Here is a 27,440-nt window from a genome sequence, read left to right on the forward strand (position 1 = left end):
TTCTCTTCTCCCATTTGGTGGACTGCATATATTAATGTTGTCTTCGTTACTGTGTGTTTTATAAATGTTTTTCTGTTACCAGAAACAAGAACAACCTTATCGTTATGAATTTCTAGAAGTGGAATTCAAGCTGTCAGATGTGTAAGTGATTTGAAAGCTGATATGAAACATTAAGGTTTGGTCTTTGGAAAATTCCTCCTTTGAATTATTCAGCAGATAATAAAGTTTGCTTTCTGGGTATTTGGGTATCCTATCCTATCTCACCTTACTTTGTCCTGCCCTATTTTGTTTAGTAAGCCATACAATTCTGCAATGATCTATGATGGAATTTCATACACATATATTCTGATACATTGCCTGGGTTTATGTAACACAACAGATTGAAAGACAGATCTCTGTTCATATAGCATACTGTAGCCAAATAAACGAAACGTAGTGTGATGTAACTTTGTCCTGATTTATACAATATGCTAAACCATGCTGGAGTTCTTGCAGATGTTGAACCACTAATTTTCCATCCCTATTTTAGTTCATATTATGTGAAAACAATCATTTGGAGGTTCTACTAGCTCTTCTATGTGGTGTTCTATAATTAGAACAGAATCACCCTTACAACTTTACCTCAGAATGAGTTTCTTCTCCCAAAAAGTTTTTTGGTTGTTGCGTCTGTTTCCTTAACAATGGAAGTAGCCACTTTCTGTACTGCATTGTCAATTAATCAGTGGATTAATTAATTAATTAATCAATCAATCAATCAGTGGAACAGCTTGCCTCCAGAAGTTGTGAATGCCCCAACACTGGAAGTCTTTAAGAAGATATTGGATAGCCATTTGTCTGAAACGGTATAGGGTTTCCTGCCTAGGCAGGGGGTTGGACTAAAAGACCTCCAGGGTCCCTTCCAACTCTGCTATTGTATTGTCAGAACCCGGATCCTGGCATGTCAGTTTGATTTGGACAAGGATTATTATTATTATTATTTGGACAAGGATTAATATTATTATTATTCAAAAAAGGGAAAAAATAGATCCAGGAAACTACAGACCTATCAGCCTGACCTCAATACCAGGAAAGATTCTGGAAAAAATAATCAAGCAACGAATTTGCGAACAGCTAGAAGCAAACAAAGTAATAGCCAAAAGTCAACATGGATTTGTCAAAAACAGATCATGCCAGACTAATCTTATTGCATTCTTTGATAATGTGACAAAATTAGTGGACCAGAGGAATGCCGTCGATATAGTTTACTTGGACTTCAGTAAGGCTTTTGATAAGGTAGACCATAACCTACAACTAGATAAAGTAGAAGAATGTGGGTTAGACAGCATCACCACCAGATGGATTCGTAACTGGCTGACCAACCGCACTCAACATGTAGTCCTCAATGGAACTGCATCTACATGGAGGGAAGTATGCAGTGGAGTACCCCAAGGCTCTGTTTTAGGCCCAGTACTCTTCAACATCTTCATCAATGATTTGGATGAGGGAATAAATGGGGAACTCATCAAATTTGCAGATGACACCAAGCTGGCAGGAATAGCCAACACTCCAGAAGATAGGCTTAAGATACAGAAGGATCTTGACAAACTTGAACATTGGGCACTATCTAATAAAATGAAATTCAATGGTGAAAAGAGTAAGGTTCTACATTTAGGCAACAAAAACGGAATGCACAGGTACAGTATAGGTGGTACCGTGCTCAATAGTAGTAACTGTGAGAGGGATCTTGGAGTTCTAGTGGACAATCTTTTAAATATGAGCCAGCAGTGTGCAGCAGCTGCCAAAAAAGCCAACACAGTTCTAGGCTGCATCAATAGCGGGATAGAATCAAGATCACGTGAAGTGTTAATACCACTTTATAATGCCTTGGTAAGGCCACACTTGGAATACTGCATTCAGTTCTGGTCGCCACGATGTAAAAAAGATGTGGAGACTCTAGAAAGAGTGCAGAGAAGAGCCACAAAGATGATTAGGGGACTGGAGACTAAAACATATGAAGAACGGTTGCAGGAACTGGGTATGTTTAGCTTAAGAGAAAGAAGGACTAGGGGAGACATGATAGCAATGTTCCAATATCTCAGGGGTTGCCACAAAGAAGAGGGAGTCAAGCTATTCTCCAAGGCACCTGAGGACAGAACAAGAAGCAATGGGTGGAAACTAATCAAGGAGAGAAGCAACTTAGAACTGAGGAGAAACTTCCTGACAGTTAGAACAATTAATCAGTGGAACAGCTTGCCTCCAGAAGTTGTGAATGCCCCAACACTGGAAGTCTTTAAGAAGATGTTGGATAGCCATTTGTCTGGAACGGTATAGGGTTTCCTGCCTAGGCAGGGGGTTGGACTAGAAGACCTCCAAGGTCCCTTCCAACTCTACTATTGTATTGTATTGTATTGTATTACCCACTAACTCTGCATTATTCTGAATTTAAGGAACTACATTTCTTATTTTTGTTTATAGATTGCATATGTTAGAAGTTACTACATAAAACTGATGTCAGTTTATGGTCTGTTTGGTCACCAAAATATTTTTTTCTTTTTCCTTTTTTGCTTCCATAATAATTGTAAGCAATTGGATCTTTTCATGGTGACAGCCACTTCCTGTAATGGCTCCATCTCTATTCGAGGAGGTTCTCTAGGCCAAGCATGAGCCCTAATCCAGATACTTAATTTTTGTAGGTGGAAGAGGAAAGAGCTTGCTTTATTTATTAAATGTATAATCTGCCCTTTTGATTCTATAAGCACTGATGGCAAACTTACAACAAGAGAGAAAAATACAAAAGGTGTTTAAATTGACAAATTATCTTATCCTTTAATTCAGTGCTGTACTGAAGTACTGCTGGGATTTTTTTTTATTTTTTGGATTATTATTTATTATGATTGAGCAGTATGGTGGTCTAGAGATAAAAACCCTTGGCCCACACTCAGGAGGCTTGAGATTTCAATTCTAGGCAGTGACAAATGTTTCTCTATTAGGGCACAAAGAATAAATATCTGCTGTGAACTCTGTGTAGGTATCAGGAAGGGTATCCAACCAGTAAATGCTCAGCTCCAATCAGTCACCCCGACTCCACCCCAATACAAGGGATTATAGAGTCATAAAAAGAAAAAAAATATTATGGTTGGTTACATAGTTAGTTAAATGTTTAGGTTGGATTTGGCACTTTTATCAATCTATCGAGTCCTTCCCAAGGATCTAGGATAAGCAGATGTTATTGAGATATTAGATATGCTTTCCAAGCAGTACTTCCCATTTTCAATTGATTGAGGGTGACTTTCCCAATGTGAATGGTGTTCAAGTGATGTTCCAGTTGTTATTATTATAATTTGGATTTGGTTTTTCCACACTCCATTAAGTTTTATTGGTGCCACTTTAAATTCAGTTCATGGACAAACTGATAAAAATGTACTGAGTAAAAAAGTTTACTCTATGTCACAATGCACAAAGATCTAGATTTATCTGACTGTCTGTATGGCAATTTATAGAATAGGAGTGTCTGCAACTGTTTGTATTGCCTTTCCTGTTCTTGTCAGTCACTCACAAAGACTTATTTCTAAAACAGCAAACACTAACAATGTTGGTCTTACTTGTTACATTAGCTTAGCTGTATTGAGTAGCCTATGGGCTATATCAAAATACAAGGTTCAAACATGTATTACCAATACAATCCTCTAAAAAAATTAAAATAAGAATAGGATAAAATACAATAATTATGGGATAAAATACAATAATTTAATACATAAATATGTAAAATAGGCCCACATATGCCGATCTCAGTTAGACCAGATCTTACTTGTACTTGTTTGTTTATTTTTCTTTTTTCCCTCTGCTTTTTAGGCAAGGTCCTCCTGAGCAACTGATTTCCAATGGTGTCCTAGTGGTAAGGATTCTTTTTCTGGAGTCTTCCTGAAGCTTTCTCTAATGTGGTGCTCCTTAGAGGTGTTGGGTCTGTGTTATTAACCACATGGGCTGGAAACTCTGCAAGATTTAGGTTGAGAGAAATGGGTCTTTCTCCATTAGGAAGGACTGTATTGTGGGATATGATGTAATGCAAGGAAAGAAATAGATCAGAAGTTCTAGACAAAATTCTGCATTTTTGGTTTTCACAGGCCCGTGAACTTTCCACTCTGGATGTAAAAGTGAGCAAGGAGGATAATGAGACGATTTTGAAAGGTATGTCCTGTGTGTGTGTGTGTGTGTGTGTCTGCGTGTGTGTGCGTGTGTGTGTGCGCGCGCGCGTGTGTGACTTTTAATCAGTATTGACTCTTGCAGTTTTCAAGGGGCCTGCCATTGCCTGTGTCTTAAGGCTGAAAAAGAGGAACTGGCCCAAGATCACCCGGCTGGTTTGTGGCTAAGGTGGGGCTAGAACTCATGGTCCCTGGTTTCTAGCATGGATCTTAAACACTACACCAAACTGGCACTGTCTTTTGGGACTTTTTGTCCTATGTAACCAGCTGGTGTTTTACCAGACTCCTTTTTAACTGCAGAGTGATTGTTAGGTTGCAGTCCTGGACTGATTAATCAGATAATCTAATATGTAAAATACTCTTTCAATATACTAATCCTAATCCAGTCGCGTGTGTGTGTATGTGTGGGTTTTTTTTGACAAATCTATGCCATGACCTCATGACTCCTCTGTGACTTTTGAAATTGTAATCATCACTGGGATAAACATTGGAAAAGTAGAATTTGCACTGTGGCTTCACGACAAACATTTTCAAATCATTGTGGTTTCTAGCAGTTGCTGAGGCTAGCATTCTAGAAAGAGATGGTGTCCATTATAGTAAAGAACAGTGGAAAGAAAGAAGAGAAGGGGAAAAATGCATCTTAAACCTGTGTCAAACACCCACCATGGCCACGCTCACTGGCCACCCCCAACTCAGGCCACCACCACCACCACCGGCCCTCCAAGGTCAAATGCATATTTGATGCGGCCCTCAATGAAATTGAGTTTGACACCCCTGCCATAAAGGATGTCAAAAAATATCTAGAGATTGAGTGTTGAATTGGTGAGAGTGCTTTAGTTATTCTTCCAGTTTAGGCCTTTTCTAATATTTGTACACTGCTTATTACTTTAGTTCCAATCTTCTGAATTAGAAAAATGTTTATTTTTAAGCATTGCACAGAACTCCAGGGAAGACTTTTCTAATCAACACTGATCAAAAATGTATTTGCAAAATCTTATTGTTGTGCTATACTTAAACAGAAACCATTAAATTGCATCCAATTCCTAATTCTCTGCAGAGGGCAGAGATTTTTAAAGTCACCCAGAAAAGGAAAAATTGATACGTTTTCTCAATAATGTGCTTGTGATTTCTCAATATCTCAAGGTGGAATTTATGATGCAAAATGGCATTTCTATAACTATTAACAAATCTGGGTCACATGCAAAGGATCAAAATAGTTTAAAATCCTCCCTATGCTTGTGAATTCTTGGAAAAAATTATGGATTCTTTTTCAGGAATTCTCCCCCCCCCCTCTCTTTTGCATTAGAACTTGCCATTTGCAATGATATTGAAATGATTAAGTGACACAATTTGGAACTGTGAAAATAAGCTACTTTCTCAACTGGGTTGGAAAGGAAAGCAAAGAAGTCATTCAAGACAAGAATTGATGCACAGTTCTGGAGATTAAAAGGATTTTTCACTGAGTATAGATGACAGATCTTGCAGCCCTGACAATACCTTCCTGATTGCCTTTGCAGATTTTCAAGATTGAGTCAGGACACATTTTCCAGATGTGCCCATGGTAAACAAAAAAGTGCAGATGCTGATAATATTGAAAAGGCCTCTGAAAAGTATTTTTTTATTCTGCTGCATACTGCCAGTTCAGTCTCATTTATTATGTATTTATATGCGTTTCTTGACTAGCATTTAGGGAAGATGAGCGGCCAATAAATTTAAGAATAAATTTTAAAATAATAATCTTATAAGGCTATTCTATTTCAATATTGTGTACTTTGTGATGTTTAATTCTTGGTATGCAATAATATTTAGAGTATACTGTATTTGATATAATTTGGTAGTTCATGATCCCTATCAGTATTCATGCTAACAACACCTTTTTAGAAGCATAAATATCTGACATCTAATTTAATTTATCATGTTCTCGTTTTATTTTAGCCAATAAAAATGTGGTCTTTTCAGTCGATCAATCTTATGAAGGTACACAGAAGACAAGCAAAAATTTAGATTCCTTCCGCTTTCATTGCATAAAAAGCTTTGGACCAGTACTAAAAGTTAAAGTTCAGGTAATGTTCTCAATTATCATGTACCCTCAGCAGGAACATGATAAATTTTCCAGGAACAGGAAAATACCATAAGTGTGAATGTATCCCTTTTCCATGGACATCCAATTATCCATCAGGTTATAGTGTAGAAATAAATCAATAACCATCAGTACCATTCTGCTGTTGTTTCAAAGGGTCTTGAAGTTTTGGCTCTTCACCCAGGGCTTTGACAATTGGGCCCTTTTAGATTATGTGGGTTGTTTCCCCCCCCCCCTCCCAAATCTGGTCTTGTTATTCTTGCCATCTTCACTCTTAATTTTTGTAATTTGCTATTTTCTCATTCTCACTTTTTAATTTTTTTTTAAAAAAATTTAAAAATATTTTATATTTTAAATACTTTTAAAATATTTAAACAAATACACATGTTGAAACAATTTGTAAATTGTAGCCAAAATACAATGATATAGTTTGCTTCCATCTCACTGTTGAATACATGCATTTCTTTATCCAAGACGTGTACTAGATGGCAAAAAGTTTTCTGCTGAGCCAGCAAGAATTACTGTAAGTTTAATGAAGGTTCAGAACAGTTAACGGAAAATATAAGAAAAGAGACTGAATAATTCTTGAGGTCCAAGAACTGAGGGTTCAGCTAGATTTTTGATGTAAAACTTCAATTTGCCTGGAATTTGTCTGAATGAAAAGTTCATTCAATGATGGAAAGGCCAGCTAATCATCTTATCATGATCTCATCAAGCAATAAATTATCTTCATTTTTAGTATACTACATCTTATTCATTTGGCTCATCTTTTTTTTTCTTCCCAGAACATTTTACCCAACAAGGACAGTGAATCTGATTATTCTTTAATTCTCCCTTTGAAACTGCTTCCAGTTGGCCATCAAGTCAAAGTTGAATTACCAATGGAGAAGGCAAGTTTTGATTATTAAAGTGAATGATCACCTTTTCTGATACTGTTAAAGTTTTTTTTATAAAAAAACCAGCAACATAAAATTGGCTGTTTTTTAAAGCATACTTGAGCATAAACTATCATTTAAACTTTCTGTAAAAGTCCTGTTAAAACTATGTTTTTCTAAAGGAAAAAAAGAGGAAAATGCAGCTTTCCTCTCCCCCATAGGTTCAATGTAACTAGCTGCTGGTCAGAAATCATACATAAACTATCTATCTATATATCTGTACATGGGTCTTTTCCCATGTAAGATTGAGATTGTCTTGGCAAAGTTTCGGAGAGGTCTCACTTGCCATCTTTGGCGAGGTCTCACTCGACATCTTCAGGCTGGGGTTTGGGCTTAAAGCGTGGTTGGAGCTGCCGTCTTTCTATAAATCTTGGTGGGAGAATGTGGAGTGCAGGCTTTGTTTCAGTAAGTGGAATGATTAGTTGTGTGGTTGTATCATGATTGGTAGATTGGTGCTGATTGGTGCTGGCTGTGTCCATTGTTGTTTCGTATTGTAACAGCCTGGATGGTGGGTGGGGCTCATTTGTTGACTAGCGCTGGTTTCCATATGTCTGGTAGGTGGGAGGTATCGTCACATTTATTCATATTGTGGGGATGTTTCTCTATTTCGATAGCTTTCATAATTATTCTCTTGTTGAAGTGTTCAGTTTTGGAGATTAACCTGGTTCCTTCAAAATTAATTTGATTCTTAATTAAGAAAAAAAGAAAATTCCTTTTCCAGCACCTTAAAGCTACAGGACATGAAATTAATTTTGAAGGAACCAGGTTAATCTCCAAAACTGAACACTTCAACAAGAGAATAATCATGGAAGCTAGGAAGAGGTCTGTAAGGGGCATGCATAAGCGCACCCACATGCCTAACACCCTGTCCTACTGTCTCCATTTATTTATACCCATTTACTGTGTTCATACTTACATTTATACATATACCTGTCATCTTTTACATGTTTGACAAACTGAATAAAATAAAACAAAATATACTAAAAGCTCTATTCTGGCTTCAAAACACAAATTACTGAAATTTCAAGAATAAGGGACTTTCTGAGCTTAAGAATAGACAATGGAACATCATCCAACGATCATTTTGCATTACTTATGAAAAAGACAAGACAAAGACTCTTTCTCTCTCCCCACACCTCTTTTTCATACTCTGAAAAAATGGCTAAAGAGTTTCCCATAAATATGCAAACTGAATCTTTCCAGTAATCATTTATTACATGTATGTGTCACATTTTTTCATACATGGAAAAACAGAAGTCTTAAGTCTAATATAGTACTTTCTGTGTTTCTTTATTGATTGATAAATTGATCATTAGTAGTCCTATGCATGCCTTGGTTGAACAAATATGAAGAGTTAATTTGTTATTGTTTTTCACATGCCTAACTTATTTGTCTCTCTACCCTTTTTGTCCAGTTTTACTGTTTTCACTAATGCATCTTTTTGGGGTTTTAGGGTAGTACCTTGGAACTGTATCTCCGGGTAATTGACTGGTAAGGTATTTTCTTTCTAATTTTTTTGGCACAGTTAATACATCAAGTGAATGCAAAGGAAAGAGAGTTTATCCTCAGCATGAATGATATGTGCACCATTACTGCATCATTTGAGGCTTGCATGCAGCTCCCCACTATCTAATTTGTAGCTCTCCAGAAGCCATATTTCACTGCTTTGATTTCAGCCTCCTTTGGTGGTCTGAAAAGTGTGAATGAGAACAATTTCCCTCTATATCTCATCTTTGCCCTGAAACTTTTCACAAAGGGTTTCCCCAAAGCCTAAAACAATTTTTCCAAACCTGAAAATGAAAAATTCAGCCACAGCCTTTCTTGTAGTTAACAAGCTAAGATGAAGCCTCTGACCATTCAAATATTCTCCAGTTTAATACTTCTTGAATGAGTACTTGGTTTTTCTAATTGTAGCCTAATCTATTGTAGCTTCAGATATAACTTCAGATCTACACGAAAAGCCAATTGACTACCCATTAATTAAATGGTGGTATTGCTGTGCATGCGCCAAACTCTGAGGCTGGATTTCCTCCCAAGGTGCTCCCTTTGCATAAAACAGGTCCATCAAAGCAGGAGGAAATCAAGGCTTAGTGCAATGAAGAGCATCCAGCAATCCTCAACTGATTGGCATGGGGCTGATTTTGATTCCCATACAGATCTGAAACCATGTCTGGTAAATAGCTGTAAGTTGTAAATTGATATTCAGCCCACTGCATTATTGTTGAAATGATCTGACAACTGTCTATGCTTAGCAATGATATGGCTGTTTCTGTGTCCCAGTTCCCAGAATCTTGACGTGCGTTTGGGTTATGAGCTTTGTCCTGATGAGCAGGATTTTCTGCGCAAGAGGAAAAAGGTTGTTGCAGATGCCCTGTATAAGCTTTTTAATCTAGGAGAGAAGTTACAAGAGGATGAGGTATGTGGATCTCTTGTAATTATTTGCATGTTAAATAATTAATTGCCATCTAGTTAAGGACAAGCATAATTGTGCCTGCACAACACATTAGTTTGAAAATGTAAGTTCAGGAGCCGCCATGTGTATGATTCTAACAGAGATTGAGCTATATTGTCTGGACACAGAATGGAAGCCACTTTGGATTTCTAGAAATCAGCCTTGTAACTTAAATTCATTGAAAGTTACAAAATCCAGTTTCTTGGTATCCATTTTGGATTTGCACCATATGCTAAGCTTCTGTTTATGTAGCTCGAGCCTACATATAAGCTGATGTAGAAGTAAAACCTATAAAGAGAGCCAATTTGGTGTAGTAGTTAAGGCACTAGATTGGAAACTCAGAAAGTATACTTTCTAGGCCTGTGTTAGACACAAAGCCAACTGGATGACTTTGGGTCAGTCTATCTCTCTCAGCCTTAGGAAAGAGGCAATTGCAAACCACTTCTGAAAAATCTTGTCCAAAAAAATTGCAGAGACTTGTCCAGCTGCTTACTTAGAAGCCAAAACTTTATAAATCTTTTAAACACATGCCTAAAGCTCCAGCTCTCCTTATTACTTAGCCAAGATCAAAACTAGCAAAAATACCTAATGACATAAATATATAATTCTCTTGTCCATTTCTTCTATGTTCCTCTCATGCCTCTCTTTAACAATTAAATATTATAAAAAAGAAATTAATGTAACTTCATCAAAAATAATTTCCCCTTATCAAAAACTCATCTACTACCCCATTAGATATTTCTAAAAAAAAAAACCCATCCAATCCATATAACCATTCAACATTATCAAAAATAAAAACCCATTATTTAGCCAGTCAAATAAACCAATTTTATATTTTTCCCCTTCTTACTACAATTCTTAAATCCCGTAAATAAAATTCTGACTCCTGTTTTCTTTTAGTATATTTTCTTCTTGCATTGAAATTTTTATCATCTTTCAAATCCACTTGTAATTTTCATGAAGTACCTCCAATAAATTTTTTATATCTCAATTTGAAAGAGTAAATCACAATGTCTTTTTCTATGTTTGAATAAACATCTAATTGTATTTGTAATCAATTGTTTCCAGAAGGATTTGTTAATCTTCAATTGTAATGTGGTTCCAGTAAAAAGTTCGCTTCGCATTCCATAAATCAAATATTTATTTTCAAGTAGCCATTTTGTACTCTGGTAATAGACCTTTAAGGTTTTCTTTTACAACTGATATATAAACAAGACAGCTTTCCTACACAAGAGTTTTTTCTATTCACTCTTTCAAAAAGAAAAGTTACTTTTTTCTATCTTAAATTTAAAAAATATGTTTTATTTTAATTTAATCTTTTTAGTTTAGTTTTTGTGAGGCAAGCAAAAATCAATCAAGTTCTCAGACATTTCTAAATAAGTGAGAGAAGAGCAACAAAGATGATTAGGGGACTAGAGGCTAAAACAGATAAAGAACGGTTGAAGGAACTGGGTATGTCTAGTTTAATGAAAAGGACTAGGGGAGACATGATAGCAGGGTTACAATATCTCAGGGGCCGCCATAAAGAAAAGAGAATCAAACTATTCTCCAAGGCACCTGAGGGTAGACAAGAAGCAATGGGTGGAAACTAATGAAGGAGAGAACTTAGAACTAAGGAGAATTTTCTTGACAGTTAGAACAAATAATCAGTGGAACAACTTGCCTCCAGAAGTTGTGAATGCTCCAACACTGGAAGTTTTTAAGAAGATGTTGAATAGCCATTTGTCTGAAGTGATGTAGGTTTCCTGCCTAAGCAGGGGGTTGGATTAGAAGACCTCCAAGGTCCCTTCCAACTCTTGTTATTCTATTCTATTCTATTCTATTCTATTCTATTCTATTCTATTCTATTCTATTCTATTCTATTCTATTCTATTCTATTCTATTCTATTCTATACTGTAGAAATATATATGCCAGAAATAATGACAATCACCAAAGAGACAAACCCATATCTAAACAAAATCTCTCTTTAACTGAAAAAGGAATTATAATCCAAAATTGCATTAGAACAGTGTTTCTCAAACTTGGCAACTTTAAGTCCTGTGGACTTCAACTCCCAGAATCCCCCAGCCAGCATAGCTGGCTGGGGAATTCTGGGAGTTGAAGTCCACAGGACTTAAAGTCGCCAAGTTTGAGAAACACTGCATTAGAATGAGGAATGCCAGTTTTACTGTCCATAAATTTAGGCTGTGACTCAGCTGTGAACTCACCTGACCTCACCTATCTGTTGCTCAACTCACTAGCTAATCGGGGAAAAAACTCAGTTTCCATGACTTATTCTTGACAAGTGACAGCATGAAGGACATATGTCGATTTCAATTTTCCTCTTTAAATGTAGAGGAAGAAAAAAACATTTCCCTCCTGCCCCAAAAAAACTGGAGGTGAAAAAAGCCGTGTCATTGTTTCCCTCTGGAGACGGTTAAGCTGCTATTTTCTCTACTACAAACTGGAATTGTCAATTTGGTCTATTAAAAGATAATTTGGATTTGGAATGTTCTAGAGCAGTGTTTCTCAAACTTGGCGACTTTAAGTCCTGTGGACTTCAACTCCCAGAATCCCCCAGCCAGCATAGCTTAAAGTCGCCAAGTTTGAGAAACACTGTTCTAGAGTCCAAGATTGTCCCTGTTTATATTATTGATGAAGTGACTGCTTATATTTCTAACAGGTCCCAGTGATTGCTCTTTTGGCAACTGGAGGTGGTATCAGAGCTATGACATCCTTGTATGCTCATCTCTCAGCCTTCCAGAAATTGAACCTTTTGGATTGCATTACATATATCACCACTGCCTCTGGATCAACATGGTAAAAACTAAGGGAAACGTGTTACATTTAATTAGAATTCCAATTATACTGGGCTCAATGCTGAGAAAATTATGTCTGTGGAAATGACACAATTAGAATAATTGTGGAAAATAATGTCTGTGAAAATGACACAATTAGAATAATACATCATTCAGATGAATGTTTCAGAACCATAATCAGGAAAATACTCGAATGCGCAGAAATGGATAAAATGACAATAGAACTAAAAGAAAGAGAAGAATCAGACTTCCATGAAGTATGGAATAAAATGTATAAATGGCTAAAAATCAGAAGCCAAAACAGAAATTAGGGAATATAAATATATGGTGATACAAATAATGAATATTATTATAAGTGTTAACACTACATTTGCTACATTATAGGACAAGGTTAAAGCAATAGGAAGGCAATGTAGAAGGGAGAAATATAAAAGCTAAGCAGGAAAGCCGACATAGAAAGCTGTAAATTTACTGTATATTGTTATATATGTTCTGTGTTTTTTGTTGTTGTTGTGTCTTCTTTACTGTTTTTAAAGATTAAAACATTCAATAAAAACTATTTTTTTAAAAAGAATAATACATCATTCAGCCTGTTTTCCCATGATGAGTGCTTTTGGGGCTTTACTCTCTCTACTCCTTCATTAGAGTAGAACTATGAAAGTCATAGTCGATCAGCTTGTCCATCAGAAAGGTCGGCAGTTCGGCGGTTCGAATCCCTAGTGGTGCATAACGGAGTGAGCTCCCGTTAATTGTCCCAACTTCTGCCAACCTAGCAGTTCGAAAGTATGTAAAAATGCAAGTAAAAAAATAGGGACCACTTTGGTGGGAAGGTAACAGCGTTCTGTGCGCCTTCGGCTGTCCACATGCTGTCCACATGATCACGGAATCATGACAGCTCTGGCTCTTCAGCTTTGTAACTGAGATGAGCAGCGCCCCCTAGAGTCGGTAACAACTAACACCTATGTGCGAGGGGAACCTTTGCCTATATGAAAGTCAGTGTTCTACTGAGCATAAAGAGCAGAAGGGATTCCTTGTTGGAGCAGAAATGTCACACACCCACTTCTGAGTGTAAAATGATTTAATAATGTTCTTGGAGGCTAGATTAAAAGTTGAGAATCAAGGTGAATAATCATACCTTTTAGCCAGAAAAAAGGTGAACTTCAAATTTGGGTTAAATTACTAGAATTGAATTGTCCATGTGCAGTATATGTCAGCATTTAATAAATGACAAGAGTAAATTCTTCTATTTCAGAATATGTGGCCAAAGAGTTAATTAAAACCATCAGGATTGAATTCTATGGGCAATTCCACTTGAAAACTAGATACCGACATCAGAATGATCTCTTTATAAGAACAGTTTCTAAAATGCTTTTCAAATATACTATGAATATATATAGTAGTGGATATTTTATGAAATATCATTTTTCTCATTACTGCAGGACGCTGACAAATTTGTATCATGATATTGACTGGTCACAGAAAAGTTTAGAAGACCACATCAATAATATAAAAAGACAGTTGCTGAAGAACAAAAATAATGTTATTTCTAATATAAGATTGAAGCAGTATCACAAGGAGCTAAGTGAGCGGATCGAATCTGGTCATCTTTCATCTTTTACAGCACTCTGGGCCCTTATTCAGGAAGCTTTTCTTCACAATGGAGTATGTTAAGTATTTGTTATACAGCAAAGATGTGATCCCTAGTTTTTCCTATTGAAGCAGAAATGTGACCTCATGTAACGTCATCTATGCTGGTGAGTGTGGGCTGCCTCACACTTCCGAGCGATGGTGATGCTATCTAGTTGGGTAATGAAACATCTGCAATAAAAACAAACAAGCTCAGAGAATACCAGTGATTTTCCAGTTTAACCCTGAGCTAAATGCATTCTCTTCTATTGAATGACGCATATATTAAAATATTTATTTTGTTTCCCTTTGTTTGAAGGTGAATCCCAGTAAACTCTCAGAACAGCAAAAGGCTTTGAATCAGGGGCAGAACCCTTTCCCTATTTACACAGCCATAAATGTCAAACATCAAAATATCAACACTTTTGACTTTAGAGGTGGGTCCTCACAAATCAGTCTCTCCACTGTGGAAATGTGGATTTTGATTGCATGCTATATAGGCATTGGAAGAGAGGAGAAAAAGAGAAGGGCATGAAATGTTGACCTTGAATTTGATAGAACGAGTGCTTCCTATTTATCATGAATCTCTCAGAGTACAGTACTTCTACATGGATTATATAGAGAAGGTTCATTATACTCATTTTCACCCAGCTTCACCAAGGCAGGAAGATCATGCAGAAAATCAAAGAGAAAAATGTAATACTGTAATATTTAAGCTGTTGATAGGTTAGATATGTTTCAGAATTACAATTTGCACTGATAAGAGTTGAAGCCCAAAACATCCAGCAGGACACCGATTTCCCAACCTGATCTAACTTATCTCTGCTTGCATTGTTATTTAGGATAATGAAAACTGTTACCCTCTACATCAATATTTGTTTGAAAGGATCGGCTTCTGTTTTTGCTGAGCAACTAGGCCTTTTTTTAAAGCATTCATGTCTAACCTCCAAAACATAATATGTTGAAAACTAGTGATTCAAATTTATATCTGAATAAGAAGAAATGACACTATCTTTTATCAGCCAGGGATTACAGGTAGTTCTAGTAATTTTCTTCTAGAAAGTTATACATTCGATGTGTATAACTATTTAAATGGCTATAAATTATTCTTTTAAACAGCTTTTCATTGCTGTTAATTGTTCTCTATGTTATAAACATAGGGATGGAAATTGTTCATTGGATGGAAACTTCTAGTTTGCTTTGCATTTAAATTTGTGGAAGATGTCACAAAATTGATGAAGATAATTGGGAGAAGATGTTTGTCTGATGCTATTTTTTCCACAAGACCCTAGAGGTCTGGCTGTCTCCTTCCTTCCTTCCTTCCTTCCTTCCTTCCTTCCTTCCTTCCTTCCTTTCTAATTTCATCTTTGGATCAGTAGCCAACCAAGTTCTCTTTTGTCCACCTCTTTGTTGCAGAATGGGTGGAGTTCAATCCTTATGAAGTGGGTTTCCTAAAATATGGTGCACAGATTCGCTCAGAGGATTTTGATAGCGAATTCTTCATGGGAAAAGTGGTGAAGAAGATCCCAGAGTCTCGGATTTGCTATATGGAAGGTGATTTGTTTAATTATAAGCTAAAGGAAAATACAGCAGAGCTTATCAGGGAAACCTTGAAAACATCCTGTCTTCCTGGGCAGTCTTAGACTTCTAGTCTTTTTACTCCAAAGAGATCAGAACTCCATTGTGGCAGTTAAAATATTCCAGTGAATAGTTATCTCATGCTGTTTATAACAGCAAAAATTTTACAACACAAACACACACACACACACACACACACACACACACACTTTCATCACATTATAGAATGGATTAAACTTAATAAAAAGCGTCCATGAAAGACACCTCAAACAAGATGGATCGATGACATCAGCAAGTATTATGGGCCCAATTGGCAAAAGAAAGCTCAGGACTGTGTTGGTTAGAATCATGTGGAAGAGGAGAGGCCTTCACCCTGTAGTGGATAGACAATGGCTAAAATGATACACACACACACACACACACACACACGCACACGCACACCACAACATGTAAGATCATGAATCTGTACAAGACTCATACTGTGATCAATGCACCTTTCACAGTTTGTGTTATGTTTTGTTTAATCTCAACATTGAACATTGACATATGTAGGGCATTACATAGAAAACACAACAATTGCAACTGACCTGAAACAGGGATTCTTTTAAATGCTTTTATTTTAAACTAAAGGTACATTTCATGAAAGTTTCTTCCTGCTCCCTTTGTCAGCAATAAGTTGCTTTCATGAGTTTCATCACAGCATTGGAAGAAATTTAGTTTGTCTTGGCCAACTCCCTATTCAGTGCAGGGAATACTATACTATAAATAATTGAATGATAAAATTTATAAAATTTTACTTTGGAGCACTGGAGTGTATACAGGCACATCCCTCCACAAGAGCCTGTCTGATGTAGTGCTTAAGGTATTGGATTAGGATTAGGATGGAGGCATCCAGGTTCTAGTCTACTCTCAGCCATAGGAGCTTGCTGGGTGACTTAGAGCCCACATTCTCCCTCAGACTACTCTATTTTACAAAGTTTTGCTGGAGTCTTGTACTGTTATTGTAAACACATACCAGATGAAAATACTGAACATTGCTACATTCCCAAACTGAATGTCCTTTATACCTGATGGATCACAATTTTCTTAATTTCCAACCAGGAAATTATCAATTACCAGAAAAGTACCAAGTGGAGGAAGACTATAAAAGTCAGTCATTAGACCAAAGTCATTTTCTACAACAGCAATTCCGAAATGCATCCTGTGCTAATTTGCATTAGGATTGTAGTTCGACTGCTTTTAGCAACCAGGATTTGGACTATATGTTTTTTTTTAATGCCTGAGGCCTTTTCTGGCAACCATTTCACCACTTGAGGGTCCGGAGATCATTGGGTGAAACAGGCAATTAGGGATGAGGGAATCTTCAACTGATAAATCCCCTCATATGGCTTTCAAGTTCTGTCTTTGTTTTCCTCACAAACATGGTAGTTGGGCTTCAAGAAATTGACTCGGAGGCAGGGCCAAAGAGGGACAATTGTATGGAGAGAAGGGTAGCCATAGAAATAAAGGGGGGATGTATGGATATTTGCATAGGTAATCTGCTGAGCCTTCCCATTTTTTCTCTGTGAAGAAAAATGATGGCAGCAGTGTTGCGCTGCAAACAGCAACTTTGAGGCGTGTGCATGTTTAAGCACACTGCAAATACCAAAGGATGGAGCTTGTCAGGCATGAAATCCTCTTATCTTTGCTACCAGTTCGGTAGTGGGAGTGTGCGCTTCTGTGCATGAGCAGAGTGTGTGTGATGACATCGGGGGGGCGGCAGAGCCTCGTGCCACCGCCACTACCGGTTTGCCCAAACCAGTGCAAACTGGCATAACACCTCTGGAGCTTGTGTTGTAACAGCACAATGCTCTGAATCTGATTGGAGGTATGAATGGAAAAGGTGGGTGAAAAAATAGAGAAACTGTGCTCACTTCACACATCCTGAATCTCAAACCAGCCAATCATAAATTAGCTCAAGTCATTGTTCCAATTTAAGATGATTGGATAAACATCTAGCAAAAAAGGTAGTAGCTGTGGTTTTGATATCACTGGCTTTTGCTTCCTGTTAGGATTTCCTTTAGACTGTGTTGTAATACCATCTCCTATTTTTATTCTTGTCATAATGACTGGGTTTGTATATCATAATAGATTAGAGTAAAATGCAGTTGGGTGATTTGTATTCAGACTGATTAGGTGGCCAAGCCTAGCATAATTTGACATCATTTAAAAGCATAATATACTTTTATTTATTTGGTTATAGTGTGTTGTCTAAACTCAATAGCTGTGCATTTTTAATGTATTAACAGTGGATATGACACTATTGCCAGAATCTCTTATCAGCCATAATGGTTTTGTTAATACTGTGATGCTAAATTGTGCCTACAGTATTTAATTAGCTGGCAGTAATTTATCACAGTTTCTCAGTCTAATGACCTTACACATTTGAGATGGATTATAATTTGAGTTAATGCAATGTCTTCAATGTGGTTGATCTTGTAGGTATCTGGACTAACATTTTCAGTCCAAATCTCCTGGATTGTTTGTATTGGAGCACAACCCCAGAAGAATTCTGGAAACGATGGATGAAAGACATGTCAATAAAGCGTAAGAATTTTAGTCAATAAAACATAAGACTATTTTAGTCTTTGCTTAGCCAGAGTTTTTAAAAATGTGTTTGCAAAGTAAAACAAAAGAGAGACAGACTCTATCTTCTTCTTTTTCTGGTCACCTACTCAATCAGATCGGAACTAATTGTGGGATGATTGTAGCTATTATAATCTATTATTTAAAAATTATAGATAGTTAATAATAATAATAATAATAATAATAATAATAATAATAATAATAATTTTTATTTGATTAGCCGCAACCCTCTCCCGAAGGACTCGGGGCGGCGTACAATCAAAACGAATAAAAATACACATAAGACAAACATATATACAAAAAGAACAGAGACATATACATATGTGCATGGAGGAGAGTTGACTTATAAGTGAAAGACAATTAAAAACACAATTTAAAATCCCCTTAAATAAAATTACTAAATTAAAAAACCCATCAGGAGCGATACGAAGTTATGGTTGAGCCAGGCCAGCTATTTGGAAAAGGTGGGTCTTGAGCTTGACACGGAAGGAGCGGAGGTCAGTAGTGGTCCTAATATCCGGGGGGAGGTCATTCCACAGGGCTGGGCCCACCACAGAGAAGGCTCTGCTCCTAGGCGCCACCCCATGGCACTGTCTGGTGGACGGCACCTGGAGAAGTCCCTCTCTGTGCGAGCGGATGGGTCGTAGGGATGTATGGGGCAGTTAAGAAAATAGGAACTTGTTCTGATTCACCAATATTTTGATGTTTAAGGAAAATGACATTTTTAGGTTATGTATTGGATATAGATCATTGTAACCTTTGCAATAGGTGCATATAATAATAATGAAAAAGAAATGTGAATACATGAAATCTTTGGATTCTGTCATATATTCCTTAAATTTCTCCTCAGTCGACACATGAAATTTCTCTGTGCTTGCTCATAACCAAGAGTGAAACTGTCACCTCTTAGTCCAAAATTACAGCTCTAAACAATGACACATTTGAAGAAAATTGCACATGTGGCTATTCTTTAGGGCTTGATGGTTGAGGAATTATAATAATGAGCTGTTTGTTTAGTATTATGCACAACTTTGATTTATAGTTTACTTTCCTGCTCATACAGTATTTCCATCTGGAATCAGGGCTGGAGTAGGCTGATAGGGTTGGAGCTCATTTTTAAGCTTCTATGACTCAGATCTGTGTTTGCAAGGCATATTCCTTGATGCACTGTTTTCAATGGAATGTGCTACATTAAAAAAAAAGCCTCACTAATCCAGAAGTGTTATATTTTGAAGAAAAAAAGAAGAAGTAAAAGTTGCCATAAATGAAGTATCTCTATATTTTGTTTCAGATGAGAATTATTCTTCAGGTGTTTATCCTGCCACGGTCTACAAGCCTCCAAGTTATCCCTATGGAAAACTTTGTGAAATCTTCAATGACATTTTAACTGATCGTCCTTTAAGGGGAGAAAATCATAACTTCCTACAAAGCTTTGATTTTGATAAAGATTACCTGGATCAGAAAGAATTCATGAAATGGAGTGGTAAATGAGAATGATACTTTCTAGAAATACTCTTAAATGTTCAGAATTGAATCAGATCAGAAATATCTCAGTCAGTTTCATAACTATGGTGGTACAAAGGAGATAGTTATATAGTCCTATGATATCTATTCCTTAAAAGGAGATCTTTGATCTAGATCTTACAAATGACAGAGAGATAACTAGCAAGAAGATAAACTAGATGAGAGTATATTTTCATGTATTATAAAAGAAGTATAATAAGAAGTGTGTTTTGGGGGTAGGTGACTTGCAATTATTCTTCCTGACTGAGGACAGAAATAGCACCTTAGGGAGACATCTGATCTGCAGGATTAAATACCTTTCCCTTATATAAACACTTTCTCGGTCTAGAGAAAAAGAAGTATCACAAATATTTATTTTGCTCCTGAGACTATTGGAACACACTAAACTTATTTTATTTCTATGTCAGAAAAATAACCATGTAGAAGCTTGAATTTGGCCTTCATTTAGTTCTGGAATGGTTTTCCATTTTTCCATTCCCAATGTAAAATGGCCAACGAGCCACATTTCTTCATTACACATTTGGAACAAATGGGAATTGTTCCCACTATTGTATTTCAAAGAATAGTCTTTTTTCAGAGATTTCTTCATTAAGCTTCTCCTTTATCCACACCATATATAATTCTGAACATCTCAATCATGTCTCTTATCATTGTTTCCTTTCTAAGACAATGTGAGGCAGCACAGGTTTTTGTTGGTGAAAGAGTGATCTTTCTCTCATGTTGGTTGGAAAAAAATGTATATGAATTGTCTTTCAGATACTATATTTGACACTTCTTCTAACAACTTGACACCAAACACAAAGTCGCTCTGTTTAATAGATGTAGGATATTTTATGAACAACAGTGGTATATCACTTCTCAAGCCAGAAAGGAATGTGGATATAATTATTTTTCTGGATTATGAGATGAATGGAATATTAACGGTAAGAAAAAAAATATTTTCACTAATTTTCCTTTTGAATGCTTGTGTGCTTACATGATGGAAAGGTACTTTGGAGTTTCTTAGATCCATAATTATAGGTCAGCTATACCAAAGAAGCCAAGTTTACCAATATGGTGGATTAGCAAATATAATTTCCATTTAATAACTATCCAAGAAACAAAAAAGGATCATATTTAGTTTACTACAAAAAGTATATGATAGTTTGATATGTTCTGTATGATAGAAGCCCATCAGTTTTAGGTGCCAACACAGATGATGGAGGAGAGGCAGAGTTCAAGCAATTGAGACAAATGAAATGCCTTAAGATAAAAGAGAAGGAGAGAGAGGGGGGAGGAAGGGAGGGAGAGAGAGAGAGCCAAGTGAATTGCTCCAATCTGTAGGATAGCTTGTTAAATTCCATAGTATTATATCTAATAGGAGCTCTATTTTGAATGTGGAAAGTATGTAGTTTTGTCTGTGGAAGAAGGAAAGATGATAGTGTGAAACAGCCTTCTCTAATACTGCTTTCCTGAAGCAATATAGAATCTATTTTTGTAAAAGAAAGAAAGAAAGAAAGAAAGAAAGAAAGAAAGAAAAAAGAAAAAAAGAAAAAAGAAAAAAAGAAAAAAAGAAAAAAAGAAAAAGAAAAAAAGAAAAAAAAGAAAAAAGCAAAAAGAAAAGGAAACAAAAGAAAGAATAGGCTGGAAAACCAATTGAAAGTTGTCTGGACTCAGTGATTATGGGTCAAACTTCAGCTGGATTGGAAATTTCATCAAGAATGTCCTTTCCTCCTTTTCCTTATTTCTTATCTTGTACAGTATTTTTAATAGACTTGTACAAAGGTTGTACAAAAGTTGAGAAAACAGAATTGCATATTGAAGGTACTGTATGTTTTAGCACTGAATCTTCTACATTGCTTATCATAGACAATTACAGATTATTTGGTAGGGGAAATTCTGATTTACATATGGGAAGCAAAATGAATATATTTGGGAAGATTTTTCTTTTTGGTCTCTTCTTCAGCAACTAAAGATGATGTCTGAATACTGTGAAATCCAAGGTATTCCCTTTCCAAAGGTTGAAGTGAGTGAGAAAGAGAGAAAGGATATGAAGGAGTGCTACGTTTTCTTCGATGAAGATAATCCCAAAGCACCAATAGTGCTTTGTTTTCCACTGATCTGTCGCACCTTCAAAGAATTCTCAGCACCAGGTAAATTCATCTAAGCTTTGCTGTTTCTTCAGGGATTTCTTTAATTCACAGGTTGACCAAAATCCCTTTTGCAGTGGCACATCCCAAAGTATAAAGAAAACTACACTTTCAAATTTTACACATTTTCAAATTGTGATCATTTGAATGCATGCATACACAGACATTGTTCATTTTCTGAATATTAATCAAGTAAACATGACAAATTTAAGAAGTGTGGAATTCAATTCCCAGAATTCCCCAGCCAGCGTGTTCACACATCTTAAGTCCAAAAATCTTTTAAAAAAACTACTGAGCTAGAGGAAGACGCTATTGAATTATTCTATTTAAAAATAATTTAGGCAGTTCCAGGCTTTAAATCTGCACCTGAAATATACTCAGCAACCCAGATTGGCCCTCTAGAGACAGTAAATGGGAGAACTGATTAAACAAGTAGCATAACACAAAATTTGCAAATGATTTGCTTGCATCACATTAGGACAGACGTTTGTAAGGGTGAAATTTGCGTCATGATGTTACATCATGCATTGTGAGTTAAATGCAGTTTTGGTTCATTTGTGGATATCTATTGTATATACGGATATCCTAATACTTCTTTTCCAATATTTATGAAGCAGAGAGCTCATCAAGAACAAATAATGGAGCACAGCTATGGTGGAGGGAAAAAAATCTTTAGCCTTATTGTTTTTCTGCTGTAGTCTCTGTGCCTGCCTTAGGACAATAGGCTGCATGTAGAGAATAACAGTAGAACAATAATAATTCCCTGTGCTTGTGAGTAAGTTCACCAGGAATCAAGTAATGGGTGGATTCTATTATTTGATCGTTGCAGAACACTCAAGTGCCCTTGGATTTAGTGCAACTGGTGCCCATAGATGGGCACCATTCAAGGCGATAGAAGGTTGCCTTTGATATTCTGGAGATCATCCAGGCATATCTAGTAAGGGTAGGGTTGAAATTTTGAAGACTGTTTTTTGTTGGGCTATGCTTGGGGGACTGGAGACTTCTAAAAAAAATAATCCAATTCTATTCTCACCAAAATTGACTCTTTTTCACTAAATTCTACAGATCACAGGGTGCTAGAGGGATGCTTGAAAATTCCATACTGCCAGTTCATTTCTAGCCAGTAAGACCTTGCTTGTGTCCCTTATTTTACCAAACAGCTGAACAATAACATCTTCCTAAAAATATCATTAGCAGTTAACGTAGCATAGGAATCTAGCAGAGCGAGGAGGGCAGATGCACACAGCTGTCCACCTCATATAAGATTTTACTTTCCTCCTTGGGTCCAATGGGAATATATGGAAAGAATGTTGGACAAAGGTTCCTCATTGCTCTCCAGTCTGTTAACTGGAGATTGAGCAGATAGGGTCTCATACTTCATTCATACTTTTGAGATATATACTATAGCTGTGAAAAATGAACGTTAGCTAGTCATCTACACAGTAGGGCTTTCAGTGATACCAAGACAAGAGTAGAGCTTTATATTGCCTTAAAAATCTGCCTTAAAAAAAGAGGTTACTTTTTTAAGAGCAGAGAGATGTTCTAAGTATAGGTAGTCCTTGACTTACAACAATTCACTTAGTGACCATTCAAATTTACAACAGCACCGAAAAATGTGAGTTAGGACTGTTTTTCACAGTTACGACCTTTACAACATCCCCGTGATCATGTGATCAAAATTCAGATGCTTTGGCAACTGGCTCATATTTATAATCTTTGTTGTGTCTCAAGGTCATGTGGTCACCTTTTGTGTCCTTCTGACAAGCAAAGTCAGTGGCAAAACCAGATTCACTTAACAACTGGGTTACTCACTTAACAAATCCAATGATTCACTTAACACCTGGGGCAAGAAAAAGTCATAAAAAGGGATAAACTGACTTAACTAATATTTCGCTTAGCAACATAAATTTTGGGCTCAATTGTGGTCGTAAGCTGAGAACTGCCTGTATCATTTCCAAGATTACTCTTCAAACTACATAGTATGGATTCCTTGCAAACATATTCATATTCTAATATGCAAAAGCTTTGAATCATAAGAGTAGTTCTGGAGACTTTCAACCTCCCCCCACACCCTTGGCATTTAAATTTTTATTTCTCTGGACTGTGTTCAGACTGAACCAGATGTGCAAGTACAGGAGAAAAGGACATGTTGCCTAATCATTCCTCAAGCACTTTTAGCATTTCTCAGTTTCAGGTCATGCAAGAAACAATTGGCACAGCTGAAATAATACATAATTTCAAGTACATTCTGAAGTTGCTTTTCAATTTGCTTTTTTTTATTATAAAAAGGATCTCCTATTTTATATTGCCACCAAGATCTAAGTTTGAAAAGCATTTCTCAGTCCTGAAAACTATTTGTGGCTGTTAAAAACTATCCTTTAAATACTCAAGAGGCTACTCATGATAACTATTCATTGAAGATATTTCTTTCACAGGCACTAACAGCTAAAAAATAAAGAATTTCTTCCATGCTGCAAAGTCTGTCAATTTCACCAGCAAGATGGTGTACATCAGTCAGGGCAAGGGTTGAGAGCAATATTTTATATTCTGGGTTATGGCAGATTTTTAAAAACATTTATAGAAAAAAAAGATCCCTTTTCCTCTTGATTGGAAAAAGAGGGTTCTCAGAAAAAACTGCTTGACTGTGAGGTTTTTTATCTGGGGTTGTATTGACATATTGCAGTAATATTCCAGAATGGAAGTGCTTTCTCTATAGTACATAATTTTAACTTCCACTGTTCAGCAAAATGGAGAATGCCTATCAATATGTCATTGCTATATCAGTTCCAGAAAATGCGGGGACAAAGTAGATAAGTTGATATAAAACCATTTTATTTTGCTTCCAAGTACCAAATGTTTTAATTCTTTACCTGCAGTGCATTGTTTTGCTTCAAATAAGGTTCACTGACTCACTTTTTTTAACCTTTCAGGGGTCAAACGCAGTCCTTCAGAAATGAATGAAGGTAAAGTCAATCTGGAAAACAAAGTCTCACCCTATCAAACCCTCGAAATAACCTACACTGAAGAAAACCTTGACAAACTAATTAATTTATGCAGTTACAATATTCTTTATAGCAAAGACTTCATCCTCCAAGCCATTCAAAGTGCCATACAGAAAAAGCAACACAGTGGGTCCAGAAATGATAAACAATGATCATTTGTCTCTTTAAAGAGATGAAATCCAATATGTAATGTGATGCATTGTTTGAGGTAATGTTAATTGGTTGTCATTATGCTGCAGTTTGTTGGATGTTTGGATAAATTCTCACTCCTGATTGATTTAAAACTAAATATACTGCTGTAGGCTTTCACAGTTGGTATTTGTTGAGCAGTGTTGGGCTTTGGGGTTTGTGATTGTGGTCTATAGAACAGATGTTCTGATGTTAAACAGCAGGTCTGCTTTCAGAGGCAAAGTGGGCAGCTAAGCAGAAGCACAGGCCACTGAGCAGGGACTTTATAGTCAGGCATCGTGATTGGCCTTTACTGGAGCAGGTTCCAATTGGTATAGGTTGATGAGAGCTAAGAGAAACTAAAAGATCCCTTTGCCCCTGAAGATGCCAGACACAGTTGTTGGCAAAACATCAGGAAATCTGTTCTCTAGACCAGGTGTCTCCAACCTTGGCCACTTTAAGACTTGTGAACTTCCAGAATTCAGAGCTGGCTGAGGAAAGCTGATCAAAGCTGGCTGAGAAACTCTGGGGGTTGAAGTCCACAAGTCTTAAAGTTGCCAAGGTTGGAGACCCCTGCTCTAGACAATGGTCACTAAACACTGAAGCCCAATGGCCTTTTAAACTCCTAATTTATTTGAAATAACCATCTTGCATCAGGTAAATTCTAGTTTGTGTGCCTGTATAATCAAGCCATAATTCGTTCTCTTAGGCCTAGTACTTATAATTCTATTATTTCTTCAATTTTCTTATAAAGGTGAGATTAACAAAAGACATACAGTGCATTCAAATATAACCCATTAGTGTTATCAACATTTACTGTTAGAAGTGATTTTAGGAGATGGTGTTGACTGAAATTGATGACATATGGTTTTCTGAAGTAATTGAACCACAATTATGTTTCTTTATAACATTATAAGACAACTTGTCCTTGATTACTGTATTGGGCATGATGAGATGTGTTTGGATATTAACACTTGCAGAAAAATGTGAACTGACTTCACTTTGTTCAGTAAATTAATTGCAATATATAAAAAATGGTAAATATTTACTTTGTAAAATGAGAGTTATTCTTTGTTACGACTGACACATTTCACATGTAAATGATAGCAGTTCAAAATGAGAAGTATTTTATTATTTAAGTGGAAATTTACCTGGAAGTAAGTTCAGTAAATTTCATATGACTTATTTTTGAATTAAAACTCAGAAGTTTAAAGCACGAGAGGCAATTTAAGGATTAACCATTGGTATTAATTTGTTTGAAATTCTAAAACCAACAGATAGTGAATCAAATTCTGATTATATGCTTTCAAACATGAGCCTATAGCTTAGTTTATTATCATAATTTATTGAAATTATCTGTGCTTTGAGACATTTATTTAATGTATTTCTGTACTGTTTTCCATATAATTGCTCCTTGAAGATGTCTATTCTTTTAATTCTCTAATGACAATGCTGAAACTTCAAATATTATCTCACATGTGGAATAATGATAAATGAAGGATAATCTTTTTTATCATGAAGATCTGATTAAAACTCAACTGTGGAAGTTTAACTCTTGGTAGCTGTTGCCTGACAACTATTGGTTTGCTATTTTCTGTGATTTAATTTATTGAACCCTCTCCCATGACACATTAACCTTTTTTTTGAAGATGATGTACTCATTTATCTACCTTAGAATGAAAAACATAAATCTTTTGAGATTAATCTGAGAAAAAGCTACTATTCTTCAAAAATTCTCCTTACCAGAGACTTCTCTTCCCTATTACTGTGGAAAAAAACCCCTAAAATGTATGTAGCAGTATACAGTGCTACATACACTATTTCATAATAAAACAAATACTTTAAACTTGTGTGTTACTGGATTTATATGAGAAATGTAGAAACATGTTTATTAATTTAAGGAATTTGGTTTCTATACTATAATTTTTCTTCAGAAAACAATTTTCAAACTTTGAGAATATATACTGATTTATTTCATGTGCTAATGCAGAGGTGTCAAACTCATGTTGTCACAGTGACGTCACGTGACTTTTCGGGAGTTTCCCCCCCTTCACTGAACCGGGCGTGGGCCTGGCCAGTGCGTGACGCATCTGGCCCGCAGACTGGGAGTTTGGCAGCCCTATGCTAGTGTGTCACTGACTTCAATTTTTAAAATATTGTTTTTTAAAGTGTTGACAAAATGAGAGGCAGAATTGGTTTTATTACTTGCTATAGATTTAATTAACTCTACCTAATGATGATTGGATGTATCCAATACTAGAAGCTGACCTGGCAAAGTTATGACACTTCTTTAGTCCTCATATCTACATAGAGAAAGTATTTGCTGAGAGATATCTGCAGT

At 36.2% G+C, this 27,440-nt stretch overlaps 1 protein-coding gene across 1 annotated transcript in view; it reads left to right on the forward strand.

The window, feature by feature from the left end:
* The window catches only part of LOC309383222 (cytosolic phospholipase A2 beta-like), a 38,163-nt gene extending 11,289 nt beyond the window's left edge, over positions 1–26,874 (forward strand). Inside the window, exons 5-20 of the mRNA XM_081935488.1 lie at positions 83–141; positions 3,832–3,874; positions 4,104–4,167; positions 6,117–6,244; positions 7,047–7,151; positions 8,650–8,687; positions 9,477–9,612; positions 12,312–12,448; positions 13,887–14,109; positions 14,393–14,510; positions 15,490–15,627; positions 18,133–18,237; positions 19,568–19,759; positions 20,557–20,723; positions 21,746–21,932; positions 24,860–26,874. Of these exons, the coding sequence (XP_081791614.1) occupies positions 83–141; positions 3,832–3,874; positions 4,104–4,167; positions 6,117–6,244; positions 7,047–7,151; positions 8,650–8,687; positions 9,477–9,612; positions 12,312–12,448; positions 13,887–14,109; positions 14,393–14,510; positions 15,490–15,627; positions 18,133–18,237; positions 19,568–19,759; positions 20,557–20,723; positions 21,746–21,932; positions 24,860–25,083 (2,064 nt within the window). The 3' untranslated portion in view covers positions 25,084–26,874. The remainder of the gene's footprint in view (positions 1–82; positions 142–3,831; positions 3,875–4,103; positions 4,168–6,116; positions 6,245–7,046; positions 7,152–8,649; positions 8,688–9,476; positions 9,613–12,311; positions 12,449–13,886; positions 14,110–14,392; positions 14,511–15,489; positions 15,628–18,132; positions 18,238–19,567; positions 19,760–20,556; positions 20,724–21,745; positions 21,933–24,859) is intronic.
* Positions 26,875–27,440: the final 566 nt, after the last annotated feature.

Source organism: Natrix helvetica, assembly GCF_964273705.1.
Source record: "Natrix helvetica genome assembly, chromosome: 1".
Taxonomy (NCBI): Eukaryota; Metazoa; Chordata; class Lepidosauria; order Squamata; family Natricidae; genus Natrix; species Natrix helvetica.